Raw genomic sequence first — 24,337 nt, forward strand, 5'->3', positions numbered from 1 at the left:
CTTCTTGTGTTTTGGAAACTGGCAAGGATGATAAACACTTGCCCTCACTTAGACGATAGTTCATTGATGAGAGCATTGTTCTGAGCCAGTTGACAGTCTTACTTACTGGAGGTCATGTGAATGTCCACTCAGTTTTTGCCCTGAGGAGTAAGGATAGGTAGCATCATTGTTAGCCTACCTTAGCATTACTCCATTAGTCTTTATGCTTATGTATTTGAATAGTATAATTAGGAGAAAATTACTTGTATCCCTTGTAAAGATTATCCTCTGCATTTCTAGGATTTATCCCCCCCAAATACTAGGGGTGTTATTTTGCTGTTTACTCTGTGCATGTATCATGAGTATGTGTTCTTGGCTCACTGTCCTGTGCTTTGTATGAGGCTGGACATTGCAACAAGTTCTTGTTGGGTCTCAGTTTAATTTTGTCAGTTTATTGACTGAAGCACAGCTACCTACCTGATTCAGTTATGAATAACCCTGCGTAGCTTCATTTGTTTTGTTAGCTACTAACATTTATGGGTTTCTTTGCTTGCTTGTTTTGGAAATACTCGTGTATCTTTAAAATTTGTTTTATCTTCTGTTGCAATGATAGACCTTGTTAATTGAACAATGTCTAGCCTTTTCCTGTGGATTTACAGGATATTGGGCTTAAATTACTATTTGGTATGCAAATACTGTAATTGTCATAGTAGCTTCTGTTATTTCTTTTTTGTTTTTTGCTTTTTGTTTTTGTCGGTCATGGAGCCTGAACTCTGGGCCTGGGCACTGTCCCTCAGCTCTTCAAGCTCAAGGAGAGCACTCTACCACTTGAGCCACAGCCCCACTTCCCCTGTTATTTCTTTTTTTTTTTTTTTTTTTTTTTGGGTAGGGTCATAGAGCCTGAACTCTGGGCCTGGGCGCTGTCCCTCAGCTCTTCAGCTCAAGGCTAGCACTCTACCACTTGAGCCACAGCACCACTTCTGGCTTTTTTCTTTTTTGCTTATGTGGTGCTGAGGAATCGAACCCAGGGCCTCAGGCATGCAAGGCAAACACTCTACCACTGAGCTACCTTCCTAGCCCCTTCCCCTGTTATTTCTGTAGAGAAGAAAACAGAAAATTGTAGTGCATGCTTTCTGGTGGCAAGCACAGGTAAATACTTTTTTCACAAGCAGCAGTGGATAGCACTGTCCCTTCTTGTGTACTCCTGTGTGCCAGGCATCAGACCCTTCAAACTCAACTGCATCTTCCTGAGTTCTTTGCGAAGGAGATGTTACTGTTATCATCATTCTTTTACAGATCAGGAAATGATGTCAAGAGATTCAGGGCCTTGCAGCTATTTAAGCAGTAGAGCCAGGATATAAACCTAGGGCTGACTTCAATGCTGAGATTGTGACTATTTGCAATACGCTGGTATCCAGGAAGCACTTTTTTTCCCCCTAAGTACGTAAGTGCTTCCTTAACCTTGTACCCTCTAAGCTTGTAGAAATGCCTGAAAGTGATTACTCCTGACCTCTTACCACTATTTTTCTCCACACACACACACACACACACACACACACACACACACATACACACACACACACACACACACACACACACACACACACACACACACACACACACACACACACACACACACACACACACACACACACACACACACACACACACACACACACCCCTTTAGTAACCATAGTTATTGTAGAGTTTTGAGCATGCAATTTTTATTCTTTTTTTTATTAAGTCAAGAATTTTTATCTTTTGTGGTGGCTTCTGGCATTTATGAATTACCAGATTGCTATTATTTCCTTGTGCTTTGGAACCATTATCAAAAACAGTAAGGGTTTCTTGAATAGTAGTAGTCAAATTGATATGTTAACAGATGTGGTTATTGAGAAGGCTCCTAAGGACTGACAGGAGGGAAGTATTCACAGCCCTGATGTATGGACAGAGGGATTACTTACAGCCCTGGCAAGTGGAACAGAGTGCTGTGAGATTTCACCATACTTCCCAGAAAAGCATGCAATTGAAAACTTAGAAACTGAAAACTTTGTGTAATACTTTTGCGTGGTAGTCTATTGTGGGTAAGTAAAATGGTGGACAAAATGGAGACTGCAGTTTATATCTTTGTGTTTGCCTTGTTATTCCTAGGCTATCCAGTTTTGGCTCCTGCTGCTTACTATGACCAAACTGGTGCTCTTGTGGTGAATGCAGGAGCAAGAAATGGCCTTGGAGCTCCTGTTCGGCTTGTAGCTCCTGCTCCAGTAATCATTAGTTCCTCAGCAGCACAAGCAGGTGAGCTTCCTTTGGGAGACCCTGTGATGGGTCTGAAAGGTAGGGGGAGATGGTGAAGGTTATTCTTAAAATAGGATGAAATGTACTTTATTTAATAATTCTTGGCATTATCTAACCCTGTAATATCTCAAAGAAAGAATCAGAAGCAGCAAATGACCTTGGTGGATTCTGATTCTGCTGATTGGCATGTACCACCTGGTTAGAAGCAAGGAGCGGCTCCATTGACATCGTAGGAAGTTGGATTACTCACGTAACATGGCACTCTTGGCAGAATTTCAAGGCTAATCTCACAGAAACCCATTTGATTGGTTTTTCAGATAAAAAGTGTGTGTGTGTGTGTGTGTGTGTGTGTGTGTGTGTGTGTGTACACTATTTGATTTAGTGGTAGTGGTAGAGGAAGTTATTATAAGAACTAGCAGGACAAATATATCTTTACCTTAAGTTGTTCTCCAATCCCATTCATACTAGTGTATGCTTTTGAGGCCTCCTATTTGCTAGGCAAGCACTCATAATACTTGGGCCACATTTCGAGGCTTTTTGTTTGTGTTTTAATTTTGAGATAGGGTCTCCCTAACTTTATCTGCGCTGGCCTCAACTCACCATCCTCCTGCCTCCTGAGTACTGGGATTACAGGTATGCCCCACCATGCCTGGCTAATGTAATATATATTAAGCTCTATATGCTCTCTTAAAAAATTAGCAACCCTAGAGGGAATAGCTGGCAAAAAACAGTGTGCTAAAATAAGAATTTGAAGGACATAGTTTTTGGAGAAAAATACCACCATGGGTATGTGTAGAATTTTGAGATTTAGGAAGCAGCTGTATCTAATAGGTACATTTGATGTTTGACTCCTCTTTAAAGTACAGACACTTTCAATGAGCTGCCAACACAGTATGCTTGCACCCATGGAATTTTGACTTCAAATCAGAAGTAGAAATGAAAAGTAGAACCTTCAGGTGAAGGTTCAGAGACAGATTCAATTCTTTTACAGGTTTGTGTCTGCATTGAAAAGATAGGCAGCATTAAAAGGATTCAAAGAAATGGATAAAATGTGGTGTGGAAATGTGGCCAGTCTCTTTTATAGCCAAATGGTTTGCTTTCTTCCTCATAGCTGTTGCAGCGGCCGCAGCTTCAGCAAATGGAGCCGCTGGTGGTCTTGCTGGAACAACAAATGGACCATTTCGTCCTTTAGGAACCCAGCAGCCTCAACCCCAGCCCCAGCAGCAGCCTGGTAACAACTTGGCATCCAGCTCTTTCTATGGCAACAACTCCCTGAGCAGCAACTCCCAGAGCAGCTCCCTCTTCTCCCAGGGCTCTGCCCAGCCTGCCAATACGTCTTTGGGATTTGGAAGCAGCAGTTCACTTGGCGCGACCCTGGGATCAGCCCTCGGAGGGTTTGGAACCGCAGGTAGAAATTAGACCGATGACACTGTTGTGAAAACTGATTTTTCATGAGTTTTACTATCTTTCTGGAACCCTGACAATGTATGAACCACAGGCTGATCTGGACTGAGGCCCCGGGAATCCAGCCAGCAGCCCACATAATCTTGGAGATGATGCACTTTGAAAAATCAAGTCCTGCAGTTGGGTCCTATTTCAGGCCCACACTCATGTTGCTACTTATTTATATTCACATAATCAGTTTGTTTCAGGGACTTGAGAACCAGACATTTTTGCAGGCATTGGGGAAGCATGTGGGGGGAACTATAGAAATGGGGTGTTAAACTGAGGGAGGAGGCCTTTAGCAGAGTTTCCAGGGCTATGTACTCCACATTTGAGATTGTGCCCAGTGCTTGATTTGCAGACCTTAAGGAGTTGGGTGTTTTCTCCAGTCTTTCAAATAACACTAAGGTAGACATTGTAGAACACTGGGAGGAAGGATGTTAGACTAAGATTCTGTCAATGTTTTGATGGGAGAAAAAAGCAGGAAAGCAGTCAGTGAACAGTTTGATAATTGCAGTGGTTATAAAACAATGTGTTCTCTAAATAGAAGAGCAATAGCCAAATTGGAATTGGAGGCAAATAGATATTTTTGATTGAGCCCACTGAGACAACTGGCTTTCATCTGCAAGTCTTGTAGAGTGGAGCAGTACCCCATTTATGGATCTTTTTCTGTACTCCATTTTTCTATTAGAACCTTTTGGCTGATGAAAGGCATTCTTTCTAGTCCATTTCCTTTCACCTTTTTCCATAGTTTATGTGGCCGTCCAGAGCTTTAAAAACTTCCCCTCCACCCCATCCCTGGCCCAGAATATATGACACTAAAGGAAGGTAAATTTGGCATATACATGTGATGGTTTGAGCATAAGGTTCATGTTAACCTGAGCCATGTCCTCTTTAATATTTTATCGGCCCCAAGAACTGCTACATTAACAGTAGGCTGTCTCTGCTGACAAATCTGCGGTGGTAAGGAGTCTGGATCAGGGTGCTAGGGGCAAGTCACTGAGCTTGTTCTTCAAAGAACAGGCCTTTTCTTATCTGCATTGTTTTAATTCCATTTTAGTTGCAAACTCCAACACTGGCAGTGGCTCCCGCCGTGACTCCCTGACTGGCAGCAGTGACCTTTATAAGAGGACATCGAGCAGCTTGACCCCCATTGGACACAGTTTTTATAACGGCCTTAGCTTTTCCTCCTCTCCTGGACCCGTGGGCATGCCTCTCCCTAGTCAGGGACCAGGACATTCACAGACACCACCTCCTTCCCTCTCTTCACATGGATCCTCTTCAAGCTTAAACCTGGGTAAGAACCATTACTCTAACAACACCTTGCAAGTACTTTGCATAAGCAAAGGACAACAATCCCTTTATTCTTAGAGGTGTCCAGGGTGTTCTGTGCCTTCTGTCAATACCTCATGTTTTTCAGGCTATACCTGTAGCTAGTGTAGTAGTTTGGAACTGCTTAGCACTTGGGTACACTTCCCATTTGTCCACCTGACGCTTTCGTATGAGCGTTCTGTGCTTGACTACTTACGGGAATCTTTCACTGTAAATGCAGTGCAGGTTCACTGCAGTGAGGCTGGAGGGCCCAAATACAGAATGAATTTGTCCACCCACTGTCAACCCTGTAGTGCCTCCCCAGTTAGTATTTTACCTTACTTTTACATTTTTTGTCTCACATATGCTGTTAATATCTTGCTTTTTTTACATACAGCATTGTATTAATTTTTTTCTTACTGAATGCTTTAAATATTTGTAAGTACATTTTTAAACTACACAATACGCTAGTGAGTAGATAGATTTTTCCCCATCATATATTTATATTGTTTTATGTACAGGACTTTCAACATGTTATTCTCTAGGTCCTAGGAAAATGAATGGGTGAATGGGATTCTGAGCATCAGCTTGCAAGAGTGGAAGAAAGTTAGGTTAGAATTTTAGGGAGCGGATCTCTAAATTCTGTGAGATGTGGACAATGACCATGGTTCTCACTTCCTTCCCCTACATGTTCATCAGCTTTGGATACCAGATTTGTTTTCTAGACAGGGAAAGCTGAATCTTAGAAATGCAGTAGATTGGATTGGAGGTGTGGCTCAGGTGGTAGAGGATCAGCCAGTGAGCAAAAGCATCAGATACCAAGTTCAAGTCCCAGACTGGGGGCAGGGAAGGGAGATGTAGGCTGTGGACATATTTGATGAGCTAGTTGGGGTATTATGAATTACTGTGTGATGATAGGCCTAAATCAGGACTTGTCCTGGGCAAGTCAGCATGAGTGGCTAATTTACTTAGAAGATTTGCCTTTATATCTTTGTTAAAAGTGAGGTTAGATAGGGCTTTATGAACTCAGAAATGGGGCTTAATAAAAGTGAGTAGGATGTTTTCATTTAGAAAGACAGAATGTAAACACTTCATAAAAATCAAGTAAAATCTAGAGTGTGTATATAATAGAGTGTTTGGGGGACCTTTTGAGTTTGAAAGTAGTGATTTTGAAGGCCAAAGTATGTTTAAATGCTCTAGCATTTATGTTCAAGTTCGAGTGTTTTCTAAAGTATAGGAAAGTGTTAGGGACATTCTTCAGTTAGTCGTCTACAGTGGGCAAGAGGAGGATGGGCATGTTACACACTGCAGAGCAGTGTCTTAATGCTAAATCAGGAGGGCACAGGTGAAAGTGTTAGGCTGATGGGTGGATAGAAGGGAGGAATGAACATTCATGGACCTAATTTTAACCTGTTAGCAATAGTGTTATCCTTACAGTGCAGATGGAAAGAATCTGAGTTCAGAATTTAAATATCTGTCCTAGGTTGTCTTATAGTTGTAACAGTTTTTACTCCAAAGTCTGAATTTCAGTGTATTACCCTCCTCACCCTATGTGCCCAGAATATCTCTTGAAACAGTGTATTATCACAGCGAGAAATACTGCCTTTTATTTTCTTTATTTAAACATTTGAGTTATGTCATTCAGTCGTGCTAAGTACTAATTGAACTGAATCTTTAAAGTTAGTTAGCTGGTTTATTTTTCAAGAGCCATTTTTTAGGTTTTGTGGGCCATATGATTTGTCTAATGGAATTTCAACTGTAAATGGACTTGTGCATAGTTTCCTTTATTAAAACTTTGTTTATAAAAGTAAGTGGCAGACTGGATTTATCCTGTGGGCTATAGTTTCTTAAGTCTTCAACTAAATGCTGTGGCTCTTGGCATGTGACAGTGGCGCTAGAAATATTACTTGTATGCATGATGCCCTTCCTCTTCCCAGTGTTTCAGTTATTAAATTATGTATTTCTTTCTGCTTCAAGTTTCCCTTGTTAAGTAGGGAACAATTATTGTGTGCTATTTCTTGTTTTAGTGATTTACTGCCTATGCAGATTTGTGGCTAACCTTTTTCCTTTAACAAATTAACCCTGTTTTAAAGCAATGTGTTTCTGTGCATTTGCATTAGGCTTGCACTGTTGCAGGTATATGTAGCACACGTGCTAGTCCGCAGGAGCTTTGCTTCAGCTCCAGCTGCTTCCTTGAGAAAAGTCTTGTGTGATTTAGCTTTTCTCAGATAAAAGGTTGTAGTCCATACAAAGGTCTAAGGACACTTTGGTACAAAAAATTGATAGAGAGAGAATATAAACAAACACCTGCACCTACTTAAGCTTCTGTTGTTAATACGACTTTACTGCTGAGAGTTACTGGAATTTGATAACTGTATTCTGTGTGTTGAAGATTCAGAATAACTCCACATGAAACTTAAGCTCAATTTGGCTTAATGAGTGAGTTCTCTACATAGCTCCTAAGAGTCTGACAACACAAACCAGCCTACCTGTCGTACTGGGGTGGGTCTTTTTCTACCATGTCATGATCCCATTCCTCCAGTGGGCAGACCTGCTAAAATACAGGCTTATGATTCAGTGAGCTGCTTAGCAAATTTCCATCCCTTACCCATCTGTCCCCTGTTGTTTACTTGGATGTCTCATGCTTGTAATCCTAGGCTGAGATTTGAGGATCACAGTCTGAAGCCAACCCCAGGCAGGAAAGTCTGTAAGACTCTTATCTCTAATTAACCACCAGAAAACCAGAAGTGACACTCTGCTTCAAAGTGCTCACTAGCCTTGAGCAAAGTAAGCTCAGAGACAATGGCCAGGCCCCGAGTTCAAGCCCCGCGACCAACTACACCACCCCCCAAAAAAAGAAAGAAAAAGAAAAAAATCAGTGGATCTGGGTGTGTGGCCCACGTGGTAGACCACTTGCCTAGCAAACACAGTCCTAGGTTCTGTGGTAACTGAACAGGCCCACTTCAGTGGATTAAAAACTGCTGATTATTTAGAGTCCAGAAGGGGAGGAGAGAGGGCTACTGAGTCACATTTGAAATACTGTAAAACTGACCCACTTAAAAATACTGTTCCAGGCATTTTAGTAACTATATGTTACAACAACTGTCATAAAACCTCTACATTAGAACATTTCCAGGAAGTGGAGGTATCGCTCATGAGGTAGAGGACCAGCTTTAAGCAAATGCCAATGCCTGAGTTCAAGCCCTGGTGCCAGCACCAAAACAAAACAAAACCTTTCCATCCTTTGAGTAAGATCCCTTATGCCCATTTAGTTAATCCCATCCCCAGCCCCAGTCAACACCATCCACTTACTGTCCCTGAATGTGAATTTTCAGGACGTTTTATATAAATGGAGTCACATTTCTCTTATGTTCTCTCATGTCTGTCCTTTTGCCTGGTGCATATTCTTTTTCCCTCAAGACCTCCTGCTTGCTAGGCAGGTCTTCTGTCATTTGGAGCCTTGCTTCTAGCCATTTTTTGCCTTGGCTTTTTTTTCCCTTTATTTTTCTCTTTATTGTTCGTTTTGTAGAGTTTTTTTTTTTAAATTTTTTTCAAATTCTTTATTGTGATTAAGTGGTTACATAATTTCCCAAATTTCACAGTATTGTGGGATAGTGATGTTTAGTTAAAGTCACAAACACATTCTAACCTCCATGGGGCAAATTGTCTATCATGGTCTATAACATTTATGAGTTTTATGAGCTTTGCGATACAGTTATTTCTTCCACATTGGGTGATATGTACATTTCTTTTGTTTTGCATAGCATCAGCTGTTCCCTCTTTCCCACTTGATCCCTCCCTCCCATCGCTGCCATCGAGTTGCTTGGTTCATTTTGGTCAATGTCCAGTGCAGCTAATGGGTCCCGCTGTTGTATGTTTTTCCCTGATTCCCTCTAGTTCTGTGTCGTCCTCCTGATTTCCCACTGGTGTACACATATATACCATATATGTGATCAGCAGCATGGGGTTATTTAGTAGTGATTCGACCAGATGAGTGGAGGTCCTTTGTTTCTCAAGTCTTGTTAATTTTGTCATATCACCTTACATCCACTTATCAGGGAGACCATGTACCATTTGTCTCTTTGTTCTTGTCTTACCTTGCTCAACATGATTTCTTCTAGCTCCATCCATTTCCCTGCAAATGCCATTATTTTGTCCTTTCTAATGGCTGCATAATATTCCATTCTGTATAGATGCCACAATTTTTGGATCCATTCATCTGTGGTGGGGCATCTGGGTTGTTTCCATATCCTGGCTATTGTGAACAGTGCTGCAATAAACATGGAGGTGCAAGTGTCCTTGTATACTGGTTCCTGTTGTTCAGGATAGATGCCTCAGAGTGGTATGACTGGGTAAGGGAGGTCAATATTTAGCTTTCTGAGGACCCTCCAGACTGCTTTCCAAAGTGATTGTATAAGTGTACATTCCCACCAGCAGTGTAATACAGGGTTCCTCTTTCTCCACATCCCCTCCAGCATTTGTCGTTGGCTGAATTTAGGATGTGGGCCATTCTGACTGGGGTAAGGTGGTCTGCCTTGGCTTTTGAAGTAGGGTTTTGCTTTGTGCCTGGCCAGGCTGGACTGTTACCTTCCTGCTTGTTCTTCTCCATTTCATTCAGAGATGACAGGCACTTGCTTTCCTAGGCCTAGTCACTGTGCTTCTGTTGTAGCTGGGATGGCAGGCTCTCTTAGTTGAGATGGAGTCTCTTAAACTTTTTTTTTTTTTTTTTTTTTTTTTTTTCGGTTGTGGGGCTTGAACTCTGGGCCTGGGTGCTGTCCCTGCACTCTTCAGCTCAAGGTGAGCGCTCTACCACTTGTGCCACAGCGCCACTTCTGGTTTTCTAGTGGTTTATTGGAGATAAGAGTCTCACAGACTTTTCTGCCCAGGCTGGCTTTGAACCATGATCCTCAGATCCCAGCCTCCTGAGTAGCTAGGATTACAGGCGCCCGGCTCTCTTAAACTTTTATGCTCAGACTAGCTTCCAGTCATGTCTCCACTTCCTGATACCTGGAATAACAGGCTTGATCTTTTATGTCCAGCTCCCTTTTCCTATACTTGGAGATTCATACATCATATATCATATGTCAATAAATTGTTCCTTTTCCTTGTTGAGTTGTATTCCACTTTATAGAAAAATCATTTTGCCTTTCTACTTAACAGCCAATAAGACATTTTGGGGCCATTACAAATAATGCTTTTGTGAATGTTTGCATGTAAGTTTTTTTGTGGCTCTCTCTCTCTGTGTAGAGAGTGGAATTGCTTGAATGTAAATTTGGTTTATGTTACACATTTTTTGTGTTGTTCCTGGGGCTTGACCTCAGGGCCTGCACGTTTTTTGCTCAAGGCTAGTGGCATTCAACTACTTGAGCCACACTTCTACTTCTGGCTTTTTGGTGGTTAATTGGAGAGTCTCTCAGGCCTTCCTGCCTAGGCTGACTTTGAACCACTGTCCTCACATCTCAGCCTTCTGAGAGGTTAGGGTTACAGTTGTGAGCTGTGACTGGCTTATGTTAAACTTATCACTTGGGCCATATAGTCAGCCCTTTGCTGCTCTGGTGGTTTGGTTTTGAGATAAGATCTTGTTTTTTGTTTTTGTCCCAGCTAGCCTGGATGTTGTTCCTCCCACGTACGCTTCTTGTCATAGCTGAGATGACAAATGCATACTACCATGTTCAGCATATTGGTTGCCATAGGGTCCGATCGTACATCCCCCCTACCCCCTCCTACCCCCACGTGCCTTAGATCATGATTGCACTAATCACTTCCTCCCAAGTGGTCACTGAGCTTGGTGGTTCATTGGTGGTAGGAGACACACAGACTTCCTGCCTGGACTAGATTCAAAATCTCAGCCTCCTGAGCTGAGATTTTGATAATAGTGTGAGCCACCAACTCCTAGTGAAAGTCCTGTCTGCTTTTGGCTGCCTCCTATTTAAGTTGAGTCTCTGATCGTAACTTAACTTGAAAATCACATGAAAATTAGTATTTTTTGGCTGCATTACTATCATGCACTAGAGATAGATTGTTTTAATTTAGGACTACCTTGATGTGATGTTAATGAATTGAGGAGAGTTTAATTTTATTTTGATGGATGCTCTTTTCATTTTTCTGGTACACTAGGGGTTTGAACTCAAGGCCTCATGCGTACTTGCTGGCACTTCACCCCTTGAGCCATGCCTCTAGACCTGCTGTTTTGATGGTTAATTTGGAGATGGAGCGCATGGACTTTTCTACAGTTTTGCTTCTATAAATCTCAGCCTCCTTAGTAACTAGAGTTGTAGGTATAGAGCCACTGGTGTCCACCTTATGAATTTTTCTAAGGTGGTAAGATTGATTAGTAATCAAGAACATTGAACAAAGCAAGTATATCAAAGACTAGATACCCACTGCCAGAAAATCCTTGTTGGAGATGTAACCCATTGGTGGAGTACTTCCCTAGTGTGTACAAGGCCCTGGAAAATAACCTAAGACAAACAAATGAGAAAAACAACTCTTTTGTTGAATTATGTAAACTGGAGCACATTAATTTAAATAACTCACTTAAATCCTTAAATTTCCTTGCGAAGCTGCTACAAGACACAGCTTTATGTAGAAAATGGAAAAACAAGAGGCAGCTTTTAAGACCTTATGAAAAGGCGTTTCTTTTAAAGCACATTGTAAATCCAACTTACACTTTCAGAACTATAGTAATTCATATAGCTGACTACAAGAACTAGAAAGTTTTTGTCACATTGCTAATCTAACATTCAGTTTACAAGTACTTACTGAGAGGCTAATATTTGCGAGGCATTTTTTCAGAAAACAGCCAGAGAGTTTTAATTTTAAGGTATAATTTAGGCATTCATTTAATGTTTAAAGAAATACTAGTTGGTATACACAAAGTATGTCTGAATCAACCAGGGTAATTTAGTACCTTGGAAATTCTCTCTCCCCCCCCCCCCTTTTTTTTATTATTATGAAAATACCATACAGAGGAGTTACAATTACATGGGCAAGATAATGAGTACATTTCTGGAAATGTTCTTTCTTTGTTTAGAGATTTATGTATTTCTTTTCTCAGTAATAAAAGCAGTGTATCTGTTAGGCCTGTGTATATGGCTCACATCTGGAACAGTCCTAGGACTTGGAAGGCAGAGATCAGGAGGATGAAGTTTGAGACCAGCCTGGGCATAAATGTGAGCCCTCCATCTGGATGTAGAAGCATGCTCATGTCTTATGTGGGAAGTGTAGGTAGGCAAATTGGTGCTGATAGTGACCCAGGCATAAACACAAGACCTTCAAGAAATAGCAAAGGGAAAAAAGGCTAGTGGTGTGTGTTTGTCAAGTAGCAGAGTACCTATCTAGCAAGTATAAGCCCCTCAAAAATACCCAGAAAGGCAGAAAACTGTGACTGATGTCCGTGGAAAACAGAGCCAAAATTCAAAACTTTGGGGCAATTGTATAAACTTGTATTGTAGATGCATTACAGGCTCTTTCCCCTTTGGCCTTTTGTAATTCAGATTAGTATTACTTGGCCACAATGACCCAGCTACTGGTAGCTTAAATAGTGTCATCATCTTTTCATATAGCTGGAGGTGCAATTCTGTTCAGAATTGGTATGTCCCATCAGCCAGCATAGTCAACCATGACCCGGCTGCCTTCCAGTATATTTCCTGCTTTGATCAGTCATAGTTTTACTTGAAATTGTTTTCAGAACTGTTTTTGTGCCATTCCTTCTGTGGCATACTGTGTTCTCCTCTCACTCAGCACCTGCTGCCCCTGCCTTACTATACCTCTCCACATTTGTCCTAAGAGTAGTGGTTTGTGAAATGAAGGACAGACATGGTTGCTGTTTTCTTTCCAAATAAGTCTTTTTAGATAGAGGTATTATGTAATTTAATTGGGCACCTATGACTCACTCCTGTAATTCTAGCTATTCTGGAGGTTGAGATCTGAAGGATGAAGTTCAGAGCCAGTCTAGGCGAAAGTCCACTAAATCCCATTTCCAGTTAGCCAGCAGAAATCAGGAATGGTAGAGCACAAACTGAGCAAGAGCAAGACCCTGAGTTCCACCTGTTATCAGCAGAAACACACACACACACACACACACACACACACACACACACACACACACACACACACACACACACACACACACACACACACACACACACACACGGAATTTGACAAGCCTAGCAGTGTTGTGGAGAACAAGAAAATTTGACACACACACACACACACACACACACACACACACACACACACACACACACACACACACACACACACACACACACACACACACACACACACGGAATTTGACAAGCCTAGCAGTGTTGTGGAGAACAAGAAAATTTGAAATATCTATGCCTGAAAATGACTGTTAAAGTAACTGCAGGGGCTCTGGCACTAAGGTCAAGGGCCTAATTCCCAAATTCTGGCCATGAGAATTATGGGTATTTCATCTTTACATGAATACTTTGTCTCTGAACTTATTAAACTTCCAACTATATAAGTGGGAATTTAAAATTCCCTTTTCAAAGTTCCATTGTGAACCAGGTGCTGGTGGCTCACACCTGTAATCCTAGCTACTCAAGAGTCTTAAGATCTGAGGATCACAGTTCAAAGCCAGTCTTGGCAAAAGGCTATGAGACTCTTACCTTCCATTAACCATTGGAAAACCAGAAGTGGAGCTATGGCTCAAAGTGCTAACGCTGAGTAAAGGAGCCCAGGGGCAATGTGCCAAGGCCCTGAGTTCAAGCTCTGTGATGATCCCCTCCTCCTCAAAAAAAATCAATAAAAATGCCATCTGTGCTGCATGCTGGTGAGATTGGAACCCAGGGCCTCTCGCAGACACCACTGAGCTCACCCCAGCCCTGCTGGACTTGCTGAGAAGCTTTTGGTCATAGCTCTAGAATAGCCATATTTGTGGTGGAAACGTGTTGTTGCTACTGCAATTAAGAGCTACCCATTTGTGATGAAGAATTTAATAACCAATGTTTTCACAGTGTACCTCCTTTTACAGGAGCTTGCTGTTGGCCTTTGGATGTCTTTGTGATATTTATACAGTTACGTGCTGTACTGGGGCTTGAACTCAGCCTTTTCTACTTGAGGCTGATACTCTATCACTTGAACCACAGCTCCACTTCTAGATTTTTGCTGGTTAGTTGGAGTCTCATCACCTTTCCTGATCAGCCTCCTGAATAGCCAGGATTATAGGCGTGTACTACTAGCACCTGCTTATCCTGTGATTTTTAAACTTCTACTTAGCAGCAAAAGTATTCTTTCAGAAAGCTTTTCCAAAGATCCCTGTATGTAAATACTGGTCTGGATATACTGATTGAATGAACGTTACTTAAGAATGTTGGGCATCTCCACAAGGCTCATAGTTGAAAGGCACTGTAGCCTCTATATGTTTTGTGTTTTTCTGGGGCCTTCATGCTGGTACTCAGCTGCTGGGTTCACATGGTGGGCACATTTTCCTTACTTTATTTACTAAGAGCTACACTGCTGCTGGCCTATTCTTGCTAGTAGTCTACCATCAGAAGTCAAGGCATTCCTCTTCGTAGATGGGTAAGTTGGCCTGTGGAAATCATAGCAGCAACACAGTAGAATCTTAACACAAAATTGCTGGCTCCTGGTGTGGGGGATTTTCCCTTGAATGATGTTCTTTAAGAATGGTCTTAAGTTCTCTTGTTCTGTAACCAACAGGAGGACTCACAAACGGCAGTGGAAGATACATCTCTGCTGCTCCTGGTGCCGAAGCCAAGTACCGAAGTGCGAGCAGTGCCTCCAGCCTCTTCAGCCCCAGCAGCACCCTCTTCTCTTCCTCTCGCTTGAGATATGGAATGTCTGATGTCATGCCCTCTGGCAGGAGCAGACTGTTGGAAGATTTTCGAAATAACCGGTACCCTAATTTACAACTGCGCGAGATTGCTGGACATATAATGGAATTTTCCCAAGACCAGCATGGTTCCAGGTGAGGACTTGGCTTTGGCACTTTAGATCACTGAAATGAATGCCTTCAGTCCCATGCTTTAGATAGCTACCATACTAAAACCATACCAAGTGTCCCTTTCATATTGCTCTCAGTTTTTTGTTTTTGTGGTTTTTTAGAGGGCTGTGGGTAAGAAGATCCCAGTTAAACATGTTTGGAAAACCTTTATTGGCCTGGGGCACATGTTTCAAGCAAACCTTTTACCTTTCTGTACTGTGTTTCTAGTTCACAAGAATTTCTAAACACTGCAGTTTAAGGAACAGAAACAGCATCAGGAAGACATGGACACATTTTTGCAGTGTTTGGAACTGGAGGTGTGGCTCAAATGGTAGAGCACTAGCCGTGAGTAGAAAAGCTGAGTGAGAGGCCCTGAGTTCAAGCCCAGATACTGACTCTTTAAGAACAACCAAACAAAACTCAAAATCGATTTTTTTCCCCCTCAGTGAGACATCCACATATAAAAATTGGATCCTAAGTGTTTAGAAGTGAGACAAGTATGTCTTTGTTCCCATGCTGTAGAAATGAGACTAGCTTTCGTAGAAGATGGCTTCCCCCTTCCTGTTTGGCTGCTCTAGGGACTTAGAAGAAGGCGAGCCTAGTCTACAGTGAAGCACAGTCAGGCGGCCTCACTCATCCTTTCCCACAGGCTCCCATTTGTCTCTTTCTCTCAGACTTCAGTGAAGTCACTTCTAATAAGTCCTATCACTTTGCTGCTGCACAAGGATTCCTCATACTGGAATTCTCAATATAGTCACCTGCACTAAACAAAGCAGTTCTAGCTACTATTTCAGAAGATAATGAATACCACTTTTTAGGGATAGGAGTTAATATAGTAAGAACCATACAGGCAAAAGTCAAGTGTTTGGTTAAGTGCATATGCGCTGTAATGAAATCTACTGAAATGTAAATGTACTTTTTAGAGTTCAGTTCAGTGAGAGGATAAATATGTACATGTGAGTGCATATTTCATTTGTGACTACAGGAGTTTAAACTAAGGTCAAGACCTAAAGCTCGCTAAGCTGGTGTTATACCACTTGAGCCACGCTTTTAGCACAGCTTTTCACTGGTTACTTTTGAGGTAAGGTCAGGCTTACGGGCACAGCTGGGATCACAGACAGATGCCACTACATATCCACTTTCCTTCTGATGAGAAGGGGATCTCATGGATTTGTTGGAACTGCAGGTCTGCCAATCTCAGCCTCCCAGAGTGTGGGATGACAATCACATGTCACTGCAACAGCTAATAAGAAAGCATACTATGAAACAAATGCAGAAGGTGACTTAGCTGCATTCCCCCTTTACTTTGTACTTCAGATTCATTCAGCTGAAACTAGAGCGTGCCACGGCAGCTGAGCGCCAGCTTGTGTTCAACGAAATCCTCCAGGCTGCTTACCAACTTATGGTGGATGTGTTTGGAAATTATGTCATCCAGAAGTTCTTTGAAGTAAGGCCTTCTTCTCTCTATCTTTTGACTAGAGAATTTCCTCAGCATGCATTTGTTTTCATAGAATTTTTAAAGATTAGTGATTCCTATACAGTCTTGTTTGTTTGTTTTTGGGGTCCAGTCGTGGTGCCTGAACTCTTGGCCTGGGCGCTCGTTGTCCCTCAGCTCTTCAGCTCAAGGCTAGCGCTCTATCACTTGAGCCACAGCGCCACTTCTGGCTTTTTCTTTTTGCTTATTTGGTGCTGAGGAATCGAACCCAGGCCCTTATGCATGCAAGGCAAGCACTCTACCACTGAGCCACCTTCCCAGCCCCTCCAGTACAGTCTTGAAGAGCCTTTTAGATTTTTTGTTTTTTTCTTTTTTCCTCCAATTCATTAGCAGTAATCAGTGTATTTGATATGGGATAGATATTCAAGCAGATATTGCCAGGCTATTCTGGAAATGTGATTTGATAATTGTCTTTGTTTATGACCCAGCACTATTTCCACTTGTCAGAATAACTTCACTAACCATGTCACTTTTGGAGGAAATAATTTTTTTTGGGGGGGGGGTCCAGTCATGGGGCCTGGGCGCTGTCCCTCAGCTCTTCAGCTCAAGGCTAGTGTTCTACCACTTGAGCCACTTCCGGCTTTTTTCTTTTTTGCTTATGTGGTGCTGAGGAATCGAACCCAGGGCCTCAGGCATGCAAGGCAAGCACTCTACCACTGAGCCACCTTCCCAGCCCCTGGAGGAAATAATTCTTATGAGGAAATTAGCACCACAATCGTATTGTGAACATTAAAAAACAAAATCTTAAAACCCTTTATGGAGAATGTAGTTGGTGTCTTTGAACACCAAGTCCAGAACTTCTTTGCTTTTTTAAGTCAAAGCTTTAACCCAGACATGTTGTCTGCCAAGTCCAATACTTTTTATCATAAAAGTAGAGTCACAGGATTGCTAAACACTTGGGAGATCTTTAGTTAATTTGAATAATGTGTGTTCTTACTGTGTTTGGAAAGAATCAGTGAGGTTGATGCTTTGTGTTTCAAGACGCAGGGATATTTTGCTTGCCATTGTTGGCAACTCTAAGTTATAAATTCACAATGGCCCAGAGTACTGAGATGAAGAATCTGGTGTGGAGAGCAAAGCTCTGGGGACTCAGAATTAACTGCCAATGAAGAAATCTGAGAATTTTTCACATCATATTTTGTTTCATTTGTATAAAGATGAAAATTGGCTAACAGGCTTTATCTTCTCAACTTTTTTTTTTTGGGGGGGGGAGGGGTCTAGTCGTGGGGCCTGAACTCTGGGCCTGGGCGCTGTCCCTCAGCTCTTCAGCTCAAGGCTAACACTCTACCACTTGAGCCACAGTGCCACTTCCAGTTTTTTTCTTTTTGCTTATGTGGTGCTGAGGAATCAAACCCAGGGCCTCATGCATGCAAGGCAAGCGCTCTACCACTGAGCCACCTTCCCAGCCCCTCTTCTCAACATTTTTATGAAAATAAATTCTTCACCCATAGTCTAAAAATCCAATCTCAAATGTAACCCTTTTAGACTTCAGGACATCTCTGTATTGTCATTTTGGCACAGAAATGAAAACAGCTTCTGCTGCAGCAGCTTGGGTTGACAGTGTATAAAGCTGGGGTTTGGAGCAAACTAGAGAGCAACCCTCCACTGAGTGCCTTCCCTTAATGGAAAAGTTGGGAATGGACAGGCTAATAATTCATAAATTCTTCTCTAATTTCAGAATAACACTGCCCCCAATGAAAACAAAAAGCCAAGAATGAAAAAATCATTCTCTATAGCATTGTATATGCTTTCTCTGATTTTACTAACTTTGCCATCTAAATTCTGTTACCTCTTAGAAATCATTCTTGGAGAATATAAAGCACTAATTCATAACACAGTGACCATGTGTGCTTCCCTTGAACTTGATAACTTTCATCCACAGAAAAGAGTTTGCCAAACTAGGTGCCAATAGCTTACACCTGTAATCCTAGCTACTCAGGAAGCTGAGATCTGAGGATCATAGTTCTAAGCCTTCCTGGGCAGGGAACTTCAATTAACCACTAAAAAGCCAGAAATGGAGCTGTAACTCACCTGATAGAACCTTAAGTATAAAAAACTGAGGGGAGGGGTGGGGCTGAGAAGGTGGCTCAGTGGTAGAACGCTTGCCTTGCATGCATGAGGCCCTGGGTTCGATTCCTCAGCACCACATAAGCAGAGGGAAAAAACGTCGGAAGTAGTGCTATGGCTCACGTGGTAGCACGCTAGCCTTGAGCTGAAGAGCTGAGGGACAGTGCCCAGGCCAAGAGGTCAGACCCCACGACCAGAAGGGCCCCCCTCCCCCCCCAAAAAAAAAACAACTGAGGGACAGCATTGAGGTCCCAAGTTCAAATCTCAAACCTGAACCCAAAAGAATAAAAAGGAGCTTTTCAACCCATGGGACTCAGATACTCCAGTGGCTATGAATTTGTTGCAAAATCTGCTTTGTGAGCTCAAAGGGTTTCCCACACATTACTCATTTTAGTTTACATGTATTCTCCTGGTTAATAGAGTATAGACCCATTATAAACTTAGGGCTTTGTTTAGCAAAATCTGACAGTGTTGACTATCTGGGTGGCTTTTTTTTTTTTTTTAAGATTGAAAAGGGTTCCTCAGTCAGAGGCTGGAAAGTAACAACGGTTCCTTAGTTAACATAGGTAACAGGGCTAAGAGAGAGTATGCCAACTGTTGATGTGGAATAATGAATACTTTGCTCTCTCTGATTTCTTCCCTTCTACCTAAGTAATGGTGTTCACCCACACATTATATCTAGTTTGGCAGCCATGAACAGAAGCTGGCTTTGGCAGAACGGATTCGAGGCCATGTCCTATCACTGGCACTGCAGATGTATGGCTGCCGAGTTATCCAGAAAGCTCTTGAATTTATCCCCTCAGACCAGCAGGTAATTGTAAGTTTCCCCTTTCACTTTTCTCTTGGTGTTCGATGTCTTTCCGTGGTACGTGCAGTGAAGCCTGTGGACCCGTCAGTCTGTACAGTGTGACGTGTGTGCATGGCAAGCATGATTGCACAGTTGATTTTGTATGTGTTTAGTGGGTCGTGTCTTAGGTTGAAACCAGTCGTTTCCACACTCTTCTCGTTGACTAGAACTTACCTTTTGGTTCTATAAGTGAGTCTTTGTATTTCCTGATAAAGCATTTAAAATGTTAGCTTGTCATTTTCTTCAACCTATACTGAGAATTTAGGCAAACCAGAAGCTATCTATTCCATCTTTCATTTCCGTTATTTTTACCATTTTGTTCCTGCAGTCACTGAACACTCATTCACTGAACAGCATCCACCTCACACACGTCTGCTGTCAGACCCTGGAGGCGCAGAGACAACACAGCCCCACAGTCTGGAGGGAAAAGCGGTGGAAAACACTGCTGCTGCACACAGGCCCTGTCCCATGTCTCCAAGGGAAGGCTTTGTGGAGCACAAGGCTAGGAGGAGTTAGGTGAGGGCGGGCAGGAGTCTGATCAGTTAGTTAGCGGCTGTGAATGGGGAGCTGACAGGAACCACCTAGAGGTTTTGCCTGCAAGGTTCCCCGCAGTGCTCTGACCTAGGGCTCCTCATGGGCAAGAATGGTCCACTGCAGCTGTGTGAGGAGGGCTTCTGACCTGAGTCCCCGGCCTTTGGGCTCCTCAGTGGAGGGTCGCCACTGTCTGGCGGTGATGACTCACTTGCCCTCACTGAGAACAAAGTTGGGTGATGAGAACCTTTGTTATGGACTCGAGTTCTGAGCCAGACAAGACCCTGCCACCTCTGGTGCAGAGCCACCCACCTGCAGCCAGTGGGCTGGCGATGGCATTTGCAGGCTGGGGGATCCTGAGCCCCTTGGGTTAGTTCCACAGACAGGCGGTGGAGATGCCCTGGAGGCCAGGGCAGGGTTTAAGGTACAGCAGAATAGGCATTTGTTCATTCATTTCAGGGATTCACTGCTAGAGATATACCTTTGGAAGGAGAGTGCCCTCTGTAAACATAAGCAGCAGATGGTATGTCTCTATGTCTGGTTGATGCCTATGTTTTTGTTTTTAATATATATTTTTTATTGTAAAGATACTGTACAGAGGGGTTACAGTTATATGAATGAGTAATGAGTACATTTCCTATTGAGCATTGCTACCCCCCGCCTATGTTTTTTAAACCTCTATGAAATAGTTTCCAAGGTGGACATCTTTTTGGGTATTAGTTACTGTGTAGTAAATTTTACTATTTTGTTAATACACGGAAGAACTTCAGTTCTCAGGTGTTCCATGTTGTGGTATTGCCACAGATGTGTGTTTTCGCTTTGATGCTTAGTTAGGAGAGTGTGGACTATCACAGTGTTTGCTGTCTGTGATTATGGCGGTATTTCCTTTCCTTGTCTCCAATAGAACGAGATGGTTCGGGAACTAGACGGCCATGTCCTTAAGTGTGTGAAAGATCAGAATGGCAACCATGTGGTCCAGAAGTGCATTGAATGTGTGCAGCCCCAGTCCTTGCAGTTTATCATTGATGCATTTAAGGGGCAGGTAAGTGACATAGGAACCAAGTAAGGAAAATGGTGGTAGGCATCCCCCTTGGGAGCAGCGCCATATGTGCCACGTGCTTCCCAGGCTCCCAGACCTTTATGGACAAGTGTCACAGACCTGCTCCCTGCCATCCTCCGCTTGTGCATTCATCTGCTTGTGGGAATCAGGTTCAGATGCAATCTCATGTGTGAAGAATCATTTTTCCTTGGTTAGTTATTAGCCTGATACTTTACAAAGTTTTTATTGCTTCTTAAATTCAGGTCATTGAAGATATATTTAAAATCACAAGGTAGTCTTTGTGTAAAATCGTTTGGAGAGAATTGATATACATTGGTTTGAATTGAATTAAGTATGAAACTGCCAGAAATAACTCCTAATTCCTCCTCCTCATTTGTATGTGGAAAGTGTGTTTTTAGCACCACTGTCTGATATTAGGATAGGATCTTCAAAATACACACTAAAAAGTGAAAAACTATACCAGGAAATGGGAGGAGATTGGGTATGTACGTACATACGTACATGCCAGTCCTGGAGCTTGAACTTGGAGCCTGAGCCCTGTCCCTGAGCTTTTGTGCTCTACCACGTGAGCCACAATTCTACTTACAGCTTTTTTGGTGGTTAATTGTAGATAAGAGTCTCTTGAGCTTTCATGACTGGACTGGCTTTGAACCATGACCCTTAGACCTCAGCCTTCTGAGTAGTTAGGACTGTAGACAGGTGTGAGCCACTGGCAGCCGGCAGGTTTTTTGTATTATTGTAAAGGCGACTTACACAGGGTCCGTAAAGTTGGGTTTTGAAGCAGGGTCTCACTGTGTATCCCAAGGTGGTTGCAAACTGGCAATTAATTCTCCTACCTGGACCTCCAGAACAGTTGGAGTAAAGAATGTGTCACCACACCCGGCATTGTCATTCTAGATTACAAATTTGAGATTTATTGCCTTAGAGCTATGCAGAACAGAAAAAGTATTTATTCCAGTATTACAGGATTCAAGTAGGGAGAATTAGAAAACTCCCAATAAAGGAAGTGGGTTAAATATACTGTTACTGAGATTGAACTCACGGCCTTTCAGCTTGCCAGGCAGGCACTTGAGCTGAGCCATCAGCCCTTAGCTTCCATTATTTTCTGAATGGAGCCTCTTCTGAATAGCTCCTGGGTTGCTGAGATGGCTGGTGCCTACCACCACACCAGCTCTTGGTTGAGACAGGATCTCAGCACTGTTTGCTCAGGTTGGCCTCACTGCAGTCTTCAGCATCTCCACCTCCTGAGTAGGTAGGATTATAGGCATGACTCACTCTACCCTGTTCCTTTTTCTGTCTTTAGCCCTATTGATGGGAAGATCCATTGATTGACATTCTCTATCACTAAGTATGTTTTTCATGGTGGTCACTAATTATTTGCTACTTCCTGGCTTTTGGAAATTCCTATATATAAATAATGAAGTGGGTCTATTAACACACAGTAGTTACATACCTCTTATTCCAAGAGAACTTAAATGCCACTGAATTCATTTGTGAAGATCAATGGGTTAGTATTTATAAAAGTTATCACAATATTGAAAATAGTGGGTGTCATTTGGGTTTTCTTCTTTGTATTTGTTTTCTGCAGGTATTTGCTTTGTCCACACATCCTTATGGCTGCCGTGTAATTCAGAGAATCCTGGAGCACTGTCTCCCTGACCAGACCCTTCCTATCTTAGAGGAGCTTCACCAGCACACAGAGCAGCTTGTGCAGGTAGTGGAGCTGCCATAGAGGAGCCGCAGCACCGGTGGGCTCCTGTAGGCCCGGCTTGTGTGTTTTGTCAGCATAGGTATCTGCTCTGGAAGATGTTATTGTGTCTTAGATGCCCACTGAATCTTTGGGCATGTTTGCTTAGCAGCCTGGTCTGTGTGTCATGAATATTTGCAGTGAATAGGGCCCCAGTCCTGGAGTCAGGAGGCTGGCTTCAGCACTGCCTCCACACACACAGTCACTTGGAGAACACTGTAATCCCACGTGTGTCCTCATTGTTGAATGAACTATGTGTATTAGTCGATTTCTCCTTTCTGTGCTTGTGCTGCTGATCAAATAATTAGATGTGCCTATGTTGTTAAACATAAATCTTCACAGTTTTCCCCAGAGATAGAACTCTCTCCTCCTCCCCTCCAAAATGAGTTTGGTTATAGTTATTTACAAAGAACTCATCAAGAACTTGTGGGCATAAATCCATAGAGAGAACTATTCCATTATCTAATAACAGTGTGTTCCTGTTTCATAAAAATAGGGAAAATAGTTATTACCTATTCATTAAACTAAGTCTTGAATGCTCATTGGTATCCAAAAGCTGTCATGGTGCTGCAAGAAATATAGGTGTTAATTAGAAATAAGGACAGGGCTGGGGTGTGTCGCAGTGGTAGAGAGCTTGCCTGGCATGCATGAAGCCCTGAGTTCGATCCTCGGTACCACATACACAGCAAAAGTTGGAAGTGACACTGTAGCTCAGGTTGGTAGAGTGCTAGCTCCAAGCAAAAGATGCTTGGGGACAGTGGCCAGAACCTGAGTTCAAGCCCCAGGACTGGCAAAAAAAAAGAAGGACATAGGTAACACACCTGGTATTTACATACATTTTCACCCTGATTTCTGCTCCTCAAACAGGATCAGTATGGAAATTATGTAATCCAACACGTACTGGAGCATGGTCGCCCTGAAGATAAAAGCAAAATTGTAGCAGAGATCCGAGGCAATGTGCTTGTATTGAGTCAGCACAAATTTGCAAGGTATGTGCTTTGAGTTAGGTGGACTGTTTTCCAGAAGAGAGGATGAAGTACTGTTTAGGCTATATAAAGAGGGAATGAATGTTTGTTCTGTTTTCTTCTTAGTTTTTTGTTATTATTTTCATAGTATACATAGCTTTAAAAGTCAAAATAGTTCTACAAAGTATGAGTCCTCAGAAATCCTTAGGTGGATGTCTCATTTCCTTAGAGTCTTGTAGTACGTGTCAGTCCACTGCATGTTGAAATAACTTGATTATTGTTTGGAATTATAAGATATTCGTTACTTCATGTAGGCCTAGTGTCTTCCCAGGCTCACTGCTAGTGACTTCCAGCTTGTCACAGGCATGCTAGGTGACTATCCTGTGAGGGGCAGAGGCTTTTCCAGGGGTACTGGGGTGGCTGTTCTAAGTCCATTGTTTGTCCTATTGCCCTACAGCAGAGTATTTTCTGGTTTCAGGATATTTTCATTCTTGGTCTTTTGAATAGATTGCAAGGTAGTAGGACTGTACGCATATATACACACACCTTGGGGAGAGCAGTATTGGAGTTTGAACTCAGAGCCTTGAGCCTGCTAAGCAGGTACTTTACCACTTAAATCACATCTCT

The 24,337-nt window shown here is 42.5% G+C and overlaps 1 protein-coding gene and 2 non-coding genes across 17 annotated transcripts in view; all 3 read left to right on the top strand.

Moving 5' to 3' along the window:
* Pum1 (pumilio RNA binding family member 1) overlaps positions 1 to 24,337 on the top strand; it is a 135,566-nt gene that overhangs the window by 103,476 nt on the left and 7,753 nt on the right. For 7 of the 15 annotated variants that reach the window (XM_070037418.1, XM_070037417.1, XM_070037419.1 and 4 more), the window contains 9 exons: positions 2,131 to 2,274; positions 3,386 to 3,682; positions 4,778 to 5,014; positions 14,716 to 14,983; positions 16,316 to 16,445; positions 19,243 to 19,377; positions 20,843 to 20,980; positions 22,587 to 22,712; positions 23,613 to 23,734. In XM_070037418.1, the coding sequence (XP_069893519.1) occupies positions 2,131 to 2,274; positions 3,386 to 3,682; positions 4,778 to 5,014; positions 14,716 to 14,983; positions 16,316 to 16,445; positions 19,243 to 19,377; positions 20,843 to 20,980; positions 22,587 to 22,712; positions 23,613 to 23,734 (1,597 nt within the window). The remainder of the gene's footprint in view (positions 1 to 2,130; positions 2,275 to 3,385; positions 3,683 to 4,777; positions 5,015 to 14,715; positions 14,984 to 16,315; positions 16,446 to 19,242; positions 19,378 to 20,842; positions 20,981 to 22,586; positions 22,713 to 23,612; positions 23,735 to 24,337) is intronic. The other 8 variants (XM_070037421.1, XM_070037422.1, XM_070037430.1 and 5 more) reach the window with 4 other exon arrangements.
* Positions 18 to 90, top strand: LOC138838477 (small nucleolar RNA SNORD103/SNORD85). Its single transcript, XR_011375615.1, has one exon. It is a non-coding gene; the product is annotated as a small nucleolar RNA SNORD103/SNORD85 (small nucleolar RNA).
* LOC138838475 (small nucleolar RNA SNORD103/SNORD85) lies at positions 20,131 to 20,215 on the top strand. The gene has a single exon (XR_011375613.1). It is a non-coding gene; the product is annotated as a small nucleolar RNA SNORD103/SNORD85 (small nucleolar RNA).

This window comes from Dipodomys merriami, unplaced genomic scaffold (assembly GCF_024711535.1).
Source record: "Dipodomys merriami isolate MVZ:Mamm:240054 unplaced genomic scaffold, mDipMer1.0.p SCAF_28, whole genome shotgun sequence".
In the NCBI taxonomy this organism is placed as follows: domain Eukaryota; kingdom Metazoa; phylum Chordata; class Mammalia; order Rodentia; family Heteromyidae; genus Dipodomys; species Dipodomys merriami.